The sequence below is a fragment of the Heptranchias perlo genome, chromosome 3 (assembly GCF_035084215.1).
Source record: "Heptranchias perlo isolate sHepPer1 chromosome 3, sHepPer1.hap1, whole genome shotgun sequence".
In the NCBI taxonomy this organism is placed as follows: domain Eukaryota; kingdom Metazoa; phylum Chordata; class Chondrichthyes; order Hexanchiformes; family Hexanchidae; genus Heptranchias; species Heptranchias perlo.
The window spans coordinates 14,810,855-14,823,549 of record NC_090327.1 but is presented as its reverse complement, the minus strand read 5'-3'; the positions used below and the strand labels follow the sequence as shown (position 1 = coordinate 14,823,549).

Sequence of the window (12,695 nt, the reverse complement as noted above, 5' to 3'; positions counted from 1 at the left end):
TTCCAGTCTGTCCTTCCTGATTGTTAAATACCCTGGCATATTTAATTCCCAGTCGTTGTCACCCTGCAGCCATGTTTCTGTAATGGCCACAAGATCATACCCATACGTCGTTATTTGTGCCGTTAACTCGTCCATTTTGTTACGAATGCTACGTGCATTCAGATAAAGAACTTTCAAGTATGTTTTGTGACACTTAGTTCCTGCTTTTTCCTTTTTTAACACTTTACCTTTTACTCCATACCTTCTGTCCCTTCCTGACACGCTTTCCTCTGTCTCCCTGCTCAGGTTCCCAACCCCCTGCCACAGCTTTGATGCTGGGTTAATCGCCTTATGCCTTCTAGTTTTCATTTTATCTGTCGTGCCTGAAGTACAATTTCTTTCCGCTGCTCTATTGGGTGCCCACAGGGGATCTGGAGGGGATGTCCCTTGCAATTTCAAGTTCCAGTTCGAGCCTAACCTCAGATTTGCACCTCTAGACTTCACCATCCCAGCTTTTCTATTTCACCACAGTGACCTTCTCTGCACCCGTTCCACGTGAAACACAATATTTTAAACCTGAGGTGCTCGAACCCTTGGAGGCTGCAGAGATCATCGGGTTTCTGTATTTTTCTTTACTGGTTGACTTACGAGCACATTAATTCTGTACCAATAAAAATACATTTTCTACAATTAAAGCATTTTTTTTCTTTGGGTCTTTCAGAGGTAAGTGGAGCCGCTGGGAGCGTGCCAGTATTGGTTTGGGGGGAGGTGGGGAGGTGGTCACCCACATGGAAGAGTGAGAAAGCCATTGAGGTAAGAATGTTAATTGGTGCAGAAGTAAGAGCATTTTTGTGTTGTGGGCCTGTACCTACTGAAACAACAACATACGAATTAAGAGCAGGAGTAGGCCATTCGGCCCCTCGAGCCTGCTCTGCCATTTGATAAGATCATGGCTGATCTGATTGTGACCTCAACCCTACTTTCCTGTCTACCTACTACAACCTTTGACTCCCTTGTTAATCAGGAATCTGTTTAACTCAGCCTTAAAATTATTCAACGACCCTGCCTCCACCGCTCTCTGGGGAAGGGAGTTCCACAGACTCACGACACTCTGCGAGAAAATGCTTCTCATCTCCGTCTTAAATGGGAGACCCCTTATTTTTAAACTGTGGCCCCCTAGTTCTAGTCTCTCCCACAAGGGGAAACATCCTCTCAGCATCTACCCCTTCAAGTCCCCTCAGGATCTTATATCTTGCAACTTGCATTTATGTAGCAGCTTTAATGTAGTAAAACATCCCAAGGCGCTTCACAGGAGCGATTATCAAACAAAATATGACACCGAGCCACAAAAGGAGATATTAGGACAGGTGACCAAAAGCTTGGTCAGAGGTAGGTTTTGAGGGGAATCTTAAAGGAGGAGAGAGAGGGCGAGAGGTTTAGGGAGGGAATTCCAGAGCTTAGGGCCTGGGCCACTGAAGGCACAGCCACCAATGGTGGGGCGATGAAAATCGGGGATGCGCAAGAGGCCAGAATTCGGAGGAGTGCAGAGATCTCGGAGGGTTGTAGGGCTGGTGGAGGTTACAGAGATAGGGAGGGGCGAGGCCACGGAGGGGATTTGAAAACAAGGATGAGCATTTTAAAATCGAGGCGTTCCCGGAACAGGAGCCAATGTAGGTCAGCGAGCACAGGGTCGATGGGTGAACGGGACTCGGTGGGAGTTAGGATACGGGGCAGCAGGGTTTTTGAATAAGCGCAAGTACAAGGAGGGTGGAAGATGGGAGGCCGGCCAGAAGAGCATGGAAAACCTGAGTTGAGAACTCATTTTAAGCCAGGAGAGGGAGGTGACTTTCATTCCGTCAGTCTGGACTGGATTCAGACTCAACCCGTCTAAGTGAAAGGACAGCGGGCTATAACCCACTGAACCATCCAGCCCCTCCTCTCTGATATGAAACAGATTCACCAAGCTGTAATGTCTCACAGCTTAACTGCTAACACTCCCATTAGAGCAGACATCGGAGACTTTTTTCAAATTTTATAGACCCACAATGTACAGCAACTCGTTTTTATTTTTTTTTTTAAAGTGTGATACTGTGAAGCGACTAACCACAACACAGATATTTTTTGATCTGACCTTCAAGATTTTTTTTTTTCAGGAAGTAGTTATACATGTCTCGGCAAACGGTAGAGGAAACCACAATGTGCTTAACCCTCACTGTATCGTGAGGAGGTTAATCTTACTCAGACTCAGTGAGGCTAGGCTGCTGCTGCTGACACGGACAAGATCATTTGTTCAGCCGCGGCACTTGTCCAGTTAATGCCAGAAAATGATGTCGAGAGACTGACTTGCTTGCCTCAGTGACAGGACCGAGTCAACCACCCAGAGCCTTAGGCCTTAAACGGCTTTTGCAGCTGGACAGAGGCCACTTTTTCTGATGTGGGTCCTTTGCCCTGACAACACATCAACGGTGGGACCCAGACCACATTGGATGAAGAATAGGGAAAATATTTCACACACTTCTGAGGGGAAAGGTGTTTAATAAATTGAATATGATACAAGAAAGAAAGGAAAATGGTGGAAAGTGAAAACAGGGCAAGCAGAAATTAAGTGTTTAATTTCCATCAGAATTGTTCTTTTAGTGTTTATTTCGCTTAATGCAGGATTAATTTTACAGTAATAGTTACTCCTGACAGTTGAGTTGGTTTTATTACTGTAATAGGCATTGTTTCAGCATCAATGTGAGTGACAACACGCTTTTTCCATATTGAAAAAAAAAATGGCCGGCTCAGGGAGACTGTAATTTCTCTGGAACCTTCTGGCAGTCTAAAGGTAAAGGGGATACCAAGAATGTCTTTGAGCTCAATGACGGACAGTCTATGTATTTATTTTCTCCTCCCCGCCCCTCCTTTGGTGTAGTTACAGGGGTAGCCGTTGTAAGGGTGAATGTCAGTGTCGCTGAAATTAATCTTTTCCAAAGCATTTGATACGGACTGAGGCGGCAGGAATCGCCTCCCAGGTCTGCTCTCAGCCTCAACTGGACTGTGCACGACTTCAGCAGTCTTTGTGACCCAGACCTCAGCTTCAGACCCCCATATTTTATAACCCATTCAAGATTGCTTAGAAACATAGAAAATACGAGCAGGAGTAGGCCATTCGGCCCTTCGAGCCTGCTCCGCCATTCAATATGATCATGGCTGATCCTCTATCTCAATACCATATTCCTGCTCTCTCCCCATACCCCTTGATGCCTTTTGTGTCTAGAAATCTATCTATTTCCTTCTTAAATATATTCAGTGACTTGGCCTCCACAGCCTTCTGTGGTAGAGAATTCCACAGGTTCACCACCCTCTGAGTGAAGAAATTTCTCCTCATCTCAGTCCTAAATGTCCTACCCCATATCCTGAGACTGTGACCCCTCGTTCTGGACTCCCCAGCCAGGGGAAACATCCTCCCTGCATCCAGTCTGTCTAGCCCTGTCAGAATTTTATACGTTCCAATGAGATCCCGTCTCTCTTGTTTCCATCTCTGTAATGTTGCCTGCCTCCATCCCCCACCTTACGCCACTGCCTCCAAAACCCTTATCCACACCTGTGCCTCCTGACTCTACTTCTCCAGCACCCTCCTTGCTGACGACTTCCACCTTCCGTAAACTCCAGGCAACCCAGAATTCTCTCTCCTGCATTCTGCTCACCTGTGATCCCAATCCTCTCCAAACTGCACTGACTGCCCACCCCCAACACATTGAACTTAAAATCCTCATCCCCGCCTACACGGACATAGAATTCTACAGCACAGGAACAGGCCGTTCGGCCCAATAGGTCTCCTCTGCTGGGGTTTATCCTCCACACGAGCCTCCTCCCACCTTACTTCATATCAGTCACCCTATCAAGATATCCTTCTGTTCCTTTCTCCCCCATGTGTTTATCTAGCTTCCCCTTAAATGCATCTATGCCAATCGCCTCAACCACTCCATGTGGTGGCTTTGTCCGAAATGACCTCTCTAACTCTCCCCAGCCTTGTGTCCCCTCCCTTGCCCTCTGGCTAGCTCCCTGTGTATTAACCAACACAGTGCCCCTCCTCCTCCTCCGCTCCCCCCTCCCCACCCAAACACACGCCCCTCCTCCTCCTCCACTCCTCCCTCCCCACCCAAACACACGCCCCTCCTCCTCCTCCGCTCCCCCCTCCCCACCCAAACACACGCCCCTCCTCCTCCTCCGCTCCCCCCTCCCCACCCAAACACACGCCCCTCCTCCTCCTCCGCTCCCCCCTCCCCACCCAAACACACGCCCCTCCTCCTCCTCCGCTCCCCCCTCCCCACCCAAACACACGCCCCTCCTCCTCCTCCACTCCCCCCTCCCCACCCAAACACACGCCCCTCCTCCTCCTCCGCTCCCCCCTCCCCACCCAAACACACGCCCCTCCTCCTCCTCCGCTCCCCCCTCCCCACCCAAACACACGCCCCTCCTCCTCCTCCGCTCCCCCCTCCCCACCCAAACACACGCCCCTCCTCCTCCACCCCCCTCCCCACCCAAACACACGCCCCATCTCCTCCGCTCCCCCCTCCCCACCCAAACACACGCCCCTCCTCCTCCTCCGCTCCCCCCTCCCCACCCAAACACACGCCCCTCCTCCTCCTCCACCCCCCTCCCCACCCAAACACACGCCCCTCCTCCTCCGCTCCCCCCTCCCCACCCAAACACAGCGCCCCCCCTCCTCCTCCGCTCCCCCCTCCCCGCCCAAACACAGTGCCCCTCCTCCTCCTCCGCTCCCCCCGCCCAAACACAGTGCCCCTCCTCCTCCTCTGCTCCCCCCTCCCAAACACACGCCTCCGCTCCCCCCGCCCAAACACAGTGCCCCTCCTCCTCCGCTCTCCCCCCCTGCCCAAACACAGTGCCCCCCCTCCTCCTCCGCTCTCCCCCCCTGCCCAAACACAGCGCCCCTCCTCCTCCGCTCCCCCCTCCCAAACACAGTGCCCCTCCTCCTCCTCCGCTCCCCCCGCCCAAACACAGTGCCCCTCCTCCTCCTCCGCTCCCCCCGCCCAAACACAGCGCCCCTCCTCCGCTCCCCCCGCCCAAACACAGTGCCCCCCCTCCTCCGCTCCCCCCGCCCAAACACAGTGCCCCCCCTCCTCCTCCGCTCCCCCCGCCCAAACACAGTGCCCCTCCTCCTCCTCCGCTCCCCCCGCCCAAACACAGTGCCCCCCCTCCTCCGCTCCCCCCGCCCAAACACAGTGCCCCTCCTCCTCCTCCGCTCCCCCCGCCCAAACACAGTGCCCCCCCCTCCTCCTCCGCTCTCCCCCCCTGCCCAAACACAGCGCCCCTCCTCCTCCGCTCCCCCCTCCCAAACACAGTGCCCCTCCTCCTCCTCCGCTCCCCCCTCCCAAACACAGTGCCCCTCCTCCTCCTCCGCTCCCCCCTCCCAAACACAGTGCCCCTCCTCCTCCTCCGCTCCCCCCGCCCAAACACAGTGCCCCTCCTCCTCCTCCGCTCCCCCCGCCCAAACACAGTGCCCCTCCTCCTCCTCCGCTCCCCCCGCCCAAACACAGTGCCCCCCCTCCTCCGCTCCCCCCGCCCAAACACAGTGCCCCCCCTCCTCCTCCGCTCTCCCCCCGCCCAAACACAGTGCCCCTCCTCCTCCTCCGCTCTGCTCCCCGCCTTCTTCCACTCCACCTTTTGTGCCAGAGCCTTCAGCTGCCTCTGCGCACTCCTCTCTGAAGCTCCCTCCCTAATCTCTTCTGCCTCTCTACCTCCCTCCCTATCTCTAAAAGCCTTCCCAAAACCAATGTCCTCAACCAGGCTTTCATTCATCTCTCCCCACTCTCGAGGCAGGGCTCGGCAGAATCCCCTTTTCTCCTCTGTACAGTGAATTGGGGTGTTTTATATAAATTATTATATCTATACAAGTTGTTGTTAACGGAAACGTGAGATTCAATTAAAGGCATTCTTACCCCCCCCCCCCCCCAAAATCAGGAACATGGGAACAGGAGGAGGCCATTCAGCCCCTCGAGCCTGTTCCGCCATTCAGTTATATCACAGCTGACCTGTATATGAATTCCATCCACCTGCCTTGGTTCTGTAACCCTCAATACCCTTACCCGACAAAAATCTAGCAATCTCAGTTTTGAGATTTTCAGTTGACCCCCCCCCCCAGCCTCATCAGCTTTTTCTTTGGGGTGGGGGAGAGTTCCAGATTTCCACTAACCTTTGTGTGAAGAAATGCTTTCTGACGGCCTGACTCTAATTTTAAGGTTATGCCCCCTTGTTCCCCCGGACTTCCCCGCCACTGTCCACTTTCTGGTTCAGGACGCCTTACCGAATTAAATCAGGATTAAGTGGAACCACCACTAATGTGACTAATGATTTAGTGTTGTATCTGAAAGAGGCAGATTTACGTGTCGCAGATTCACAGTAAACGCAGTTCAGGTTAAAAAAGTGCTCTGTCGCCCTCCGCTGGTGGAATATGGGTGAACTGTTTCCAGCGTTTTTTTTGTTCTGAAAAAGCTTAAGCGAGCAGCACCATAATGCAAACTGTAATATCCAGCTCACCGACTGCTCAAGAAGGTAAAACTATCCATTCTACACCAACGGTTTATTGGGTGTAATTACTTCGAAAGGGTGTGATCATATAAAGCTGTCCTGTTTGTTTAACAATTGTGTGCATTTATAAATCAACTGTTGTATAAATCTAACTAATATAGTTAGTTGTGCATTTGTATATCTACTATCTTGCATAAAACTAGTATGTTATTCAAATGCCTTTACATATCTGCTATCATATGTATGTGTGTATATTGCGGTTCCTTCTCAATTGATTTTCTAGTATTGTGCTGTCTGCTCCTTTCCTTAGTGTAGCCATGTTATTAAAGTTGATACGCCATAATGTTAAACAGCGACTTCTTCGCACCGTGTGGTGACTCGGTGTTTCTATAATCGAGAGAGTTCAGTCTGTTTGTTTTTACAATTGTCTGTACCTATCACAGTCTGAGTTACAGTAAGCTAGACCTCTCTAAGAGATTAGAATACAATTTTAGGGTGTAACTCTTCAAGATGCATTATCACGCCAAAGATTGCCATATTTTGCAATTCAGTTAATCCTGACCTTTTTCCAACAGACTGTGTACTTAAAAACACACTTCGCCAATTTTCCAGTTGCAGATTCATTGTCTTATGTATCATTTTGCCAAATGTATGCAGTTTGTTGAGCAGAGTAACACTTCTGGGCGGTCGCTGCCTTTGTGGATAGTTTCAGAATTTCCCTCTCGGTGTTGTGGCACAGTGTCTCGCTGTGTGGAGCAGTGGGATGTTAATTTGCTCGCCACCCTTTAAGTTCTCATTTGTGGTGCGAGAGGAACATAGGAAGAGGAGTAGGCCATTCAGCCCCTCGAGCCTGTCCCGCCATTCAATTAGATCATGGCCGATTGTATCTGAACTCCATCCACCCACCCTAACCCTTCATACCCTTACCCGACAAAAAAATCGATCAATCTCAGTTTTGACCCCCAGCCTCAACAGCTTTTTTGGGGGAAGAGAGTTCTAGATTTCCACTACCCTTTGCATGAAGAGGTGCTTCCTGACGTCGCCCCCTTGAACGACACAGCTCTAATTTTCAGTTTGTGCCTCCTTGTTCTGGACTCCCCTCCCCCCCACCAGAGGAAATAGGCTGTTGAGCAGATGTTGACCACCTCCCAGTAGAGGAGATTGGAGTGAAAGTTGCACAGTGCACAGCTTCTAGAGTTGTGTCACAGACCAAACACCTGGACTAATTCACCAGCTTTCCCCCTGGGCACAGTGTATAGTACAAGGAGATTTAAAAGGAGTGAATGGAAAATGAAGATAACTTTTTATTCCTTTGTCCCCCACTCCCCGTTTCCCAATCAAAAATCCCCCTTTTGAAGTTATAATTTTTTTTTGCAATGGATCATAGTATAACTTTTTAAATGCAACCTAATCAGTAGATCATGGTAAGACTTTTTAAATGTAACCTAATGGTTGGCGGACTCTGTGTATTCTTGCTGATTCCTGAGGTGAACTGAATTAGTGAAGTTTTGAAATTATTTTTTTAAATCAAATTAAATGGGGACAATGCAATGTTTTTGAATTATTTTTACTTTTGTACAAATTAGATTCAGCTGCAAGAGGTGGCAATTTCAACAATGTATTTAAATTTAGCAAATGAGGGGGCGTATACTAACTTTTAAGTTTAACGGTATTGATAAAATTACCACCTGTATTATCCTTGAATTGTCTGAACATAAGAAATAGGAGCAGGAGTAGGCCATCCGGCCCCTCGAGCCTGCTCCGCCATTCAACAAGATCATGGCTGATCTTCTACCTCAACGCCATTTTCCTGCACTATCCCCATATCCCTTGATGCCTTTAATATCGAGAAGTCTATCAATCTCTGTTTTGAATGTACTCAATGACTGAGCCTCCACAGCCCTCTGGGGTAGAGAATTCCAAAGATCCACCACTCTGTGAGTGAAGAAATTTCTCCTCATCTCAGTCCTAAATGGCCTACCCTTTATTCTGAGACTGTGACCCCTGGTTCTAGACTCCCCAGCCAGGGGAAATATCCTCCCTGCATCTACCCTGTCGAGCCCTGTAAGAATTTTGGATGTTTCAATGAGATTACCTCTCATTCTTCTAAACTCTAGAGAATACAGGTCCAGTCTACTCAATCTCTCCTCAGACGACAATCCCGCCATCCCAGGAATCAGTCTGGTGAACCTTTGTTGCACTCCCTCTATGGCAAATATATCCTTTCTTAGGTCAGGAGACCAAAATTGTACACAATACTCCAGGTGCGGTCTCACCAAGGCCCTGTATAATTGCAGTAAGACATCTTTATTCCTGTACTCAAATGCTCTTGCAATGAAGGCCAACATACCATTTGCCTTCCTAATTGCTTGCTGCACCTGCATGTTAGCTTTCAGTGACTCATGTACAAGGACACCCAGGTCCCTTTGAACATCAACATTTCCCAATCTCTCACCATTTAAAAAATACTTTGCATTTCTGTTTTTCCTACCAATGTGGATAATTTCACATTTTTCCACATTATATTCCATCTGCCATGTTCTTGCCCACTCACTTAGCCTGACTACATCCCCTTGAAGCCTCTTTGCATCCTCCTCACAACTCACATTCCCACCTAGTTTTGTGTCATCAGCGAACTTGGAAATATTACATTTGGTCCCCTCATCCATATCGTCGATATATGTTGTGAATAGCTGGGGCCCAGGCACACCACTAATCACAGTCTGCCAACCTGAAAAAGACCCATTTCTTCCTACTCTCTGAAGCAGCGTAATCAGCTGGAGTATGATGCCGTGTGTGTAAAAACCCTACAATATCCCACCCAAGTGCTCATTATGTGTTGGCCCATTTAGTGCTGCGAGATTGTTCGGTCATGGCATCAAATGCAAGCCCAGCCCTGTTCTCATTCAATATCCATTGCCACCAGGGGTCACCAGATAGCAATCAGGGACAAGAACCCTGGCTGTTTAATGGTCCCCCTTCCCTAGACCCGGGACACAGTGACCAAATTTAGCAACTGGACCATCACCCCGGCTGAAACCAGCCAACAGCCCGGGCTAGGAATCAAGGGCATAATTTTAGCCCGGAGCCAGGAAGGGGGCAGGGGGGTTGAATCATGGATGGAAACCCGGAAATGCGGATTTCCTGGATGTCCTTATGATTTTGACGTAAGGACGTCTTTTATTTTTGTCGGTTTCCCGTCCGACAGGCCAGCCTGATTGATAGGCTGGTCTCAGTCGGACGGGAGAAGAGCAAGGAACGGGTAAGTCTTAGATTGTGTGGATTGGGAGGGGAGGGAGCATGGGGGTCACGGGGGTGGTCGAGATGGGGGTGGTGATCGTTGGTGGTGGGGGGGGGGTGGTGATCGTTGGGGCGTCGGAGATCATAGAGGGCGTCGTTGCAGGTAGGCTTGTTTGGCCTGGGGGAAGCACTCCTGCTCCTCCGCGCCCACGGGCAGTGATGTAAAGGCACTTAACCTGCAGTTTCGGGCCTTCTCGCCTCCTCTCACGCGGCGTGAAGTTGAAGGCCCGGGAACTCCGGCCCCCCAGAGGTTGAAATCACAAAACCTTTCAAAATGGAGGCCTTCAGCTTCCTTGAAAGGTTTTAGTGACCAACCCGCCTCCTGAGAGCTGGTTGGTTGCCTGCCCCAGTAAAAACTGGAAATGGGTGGATTGGGGGGGAGGTGGGTCTGAAATTGTTGCAATTTTCTATGCCCCTCCCACCCCCAACCCACCATTTTTTCACATTTAAAATCCTGCCCCAAATCTCTGAGCTCCCTCGACTATATGTCTGTATGACTTAGTACCACGCGCTCACCCATAAAGCCATCTTAGTGCTGTTTAAAGTAGTAATCATCGCAGAGTGCATCAAACCTCTAGGCCCACAATATCCTAGCCAGTGAGTAATAAGTAAACATACAAATAGAATTACATTGTCTGGGCTTAGTGGGATGGCTTGCTGGGCCTCAATGGTTAGAACTGGTCCATTGGCCATAGCTTGGACACCCCTGGCCTGTAAAGATAACAAGGCTTAAAGTTACGATGCACCTTATAACAGCTTACCCCTGGCTGTGGAGAATCTCGTCTTTCAAAATATTTGATCAAATCTCATGGATCTTAACAAGGCAAAAAGAAAAACCAACTCCTGGGAATGGAAAATATAAAGAGAAACTGAACGAAATGTAAAGGTGGTTAGTCAGCGTCTCGTTAATGTTTTTGGATAGGATTCTTTATCAGAGCTGAAGCTGCCCACTTGACATTAATCTGCCCTTTAGAATAAAAGGGTAAAATACTGAAAATCTGAAATAAGTGCGGAAAATGTTGGAAATACATGGCAGGTCAGTCAGTATCTATACGGACAGAACACATTTCGGGTGTGGACGATGGGTTACACACCAGAAATGGCCTGATCCATCTTTTTATCGACTCACTGCTGTGAGTTTTTTAATATATTATTGATTAGATTCTGTGTACGTACTAACCTCATTAGGTCTTTTGTAAACTATTGGATGATCAGATTTTCCCACCCACCTGCATGGTTAAGTCAGTAACCACAGTCAGCAATAATCACTTTCAGTGAGTGGGAGGAGTCTCGTGTGGAATATAGAAAATATAAATGGTCTGTTTCTGTGCTGTAGACTCTATGTAATCACTAGTAATGCATTGGTAAGCTCTGGGTAACTGAATTAGAGTTTATGTTGAGTTAGTTTATTTATAATTTGCTCTGTTCCCTGTCTCAAAAAATTTTTTTATAAAATACAATAACCATGTTTTGATTTCTAGTTTCAGACAAGAAAACAGAAAATTAAACTGCGGTGTTTTGTTGTTCTTTCAGCTTCTTAGACAGAATTGACCAAGTCCGACAAAACGATTACTCCCCGTCAGATCAGGTAAGTGAGTGACTGAAGCCTTTAACTAGAGAAGATGCTCTGTGTAATAGATGTAATGTTATTTCCAGCCCACAAACCCTCTTTATGATTTTATTTGTACCACAATTGGGTAAGTAAAATAGTAAACTCTGCTGTAAAACCTACATTCACGTATGCTTTCCTTTTGAACTATAATTTCACAACGTTTTACATGCATCCACTAGCACTTAAATCTTACACACAACAAGCAACCCTGAAATACTGCACTAAAGTCTCTACATGTTAAAATGATGCCCCTCTGCCAGTCGCTGCTCATATACGGGTAGATGCTAATAAGGTGCGAATGTGCTGCTCCTCTTGTAGTTCTGGCTTGTTCTTTCAGGTAGTGAACACAAACATAATAAATAGCAAGAACAAATATATTAGTATATTATCGAAACTGAATACTGTTACAATCATATAACTATATATGGTATATATGTATGTGTGTGTGTATAAATTCATGGAACATCTATGCCGTCAAAAGTAGTAGAAACTGTTTTACCACAAAAGCGATGGTTGACAGGATTTGGAGTACGCACGTTACGGTTTGCATGGATTACAGGTGCTTCCAGTGACTGTACAAATCCTCCACAGTAAGAGTGAATATTACCACAGGAACTTCACTGTAACTAATCTTCTGTGACAAACTAACCAAACCAAACTTCCTTGAATATTCCCACTGTTTGTCTGTAGGTTTACCCATTAACAATTCAGCCCAGTTTATTGCAGTTAATTTATTTCTTATCCCTTCAAAGTTTACCTTACTTAAATTTAAAACCTTGGTTTGGGACTCTTGCTTCTCCCTCTCAAACTAACATCAAATTCAGTCATATTATGGTCACTATTTGCAAGATGCTGCCTTACCATCAGATTGTTAATTAATTCTGGCTCGTTATTCATCACTAAATCCAGTATGGCTGTTCCCTTGTTGTTTTCTGGAATATGTTTTGGAACCTCTTCCAAATATATTATACATTCTAGAAATTCATTGCCTTTACCACCTGAGCTATTCTGCTTCTCCCCATCTATGTGAAAATTAACATCTGCCGTTATAACCGCATTGTTTTTGATACGTGATTCCCCGATCTCTGTACTTATACTCTCTCCACCCCCCCCCCGCTTCATCGCTACTTATCAGGAGGTCGATAGAGAACTCCCGAGTGGATGATCCATCTCGGCCTCCTCCCAATATCCCCACCATCACAGAAGCCAGTCTTCAGCCAATTCAATTCACCCCACGCGATATCAAGAAACGGCTGAGTGCACTGGATAC

General features: G+C 47.9%; 1 protein-coding gene across 3 annotated transcripts in view; it reads left to right on the top strand.

Moving 5' to 3' along the window:
- The window catches only part of LOC137310509 (guanine nucleotide-binding protein G(s) subunit alpha-like), a 325,567-nt gene that overhangs the window by 294,669 nt on the left and 18,203 nt on the right, over positions 1-12,695 (top strand). For all 3 annotated transcript variants that reach the window (XM_067978271.1, XM_067978287.1, XM_067978281.1), the window contains exon 6: positions 11,347-11,401. In XM_067978271.1, the coding sequence (XP_067834372.1) occupies positions 11,347-11,401 (55 nt within the window). The remainder of the gene's footprint in view (positions 1-11,346; positions 11,402-12,695) is intronic.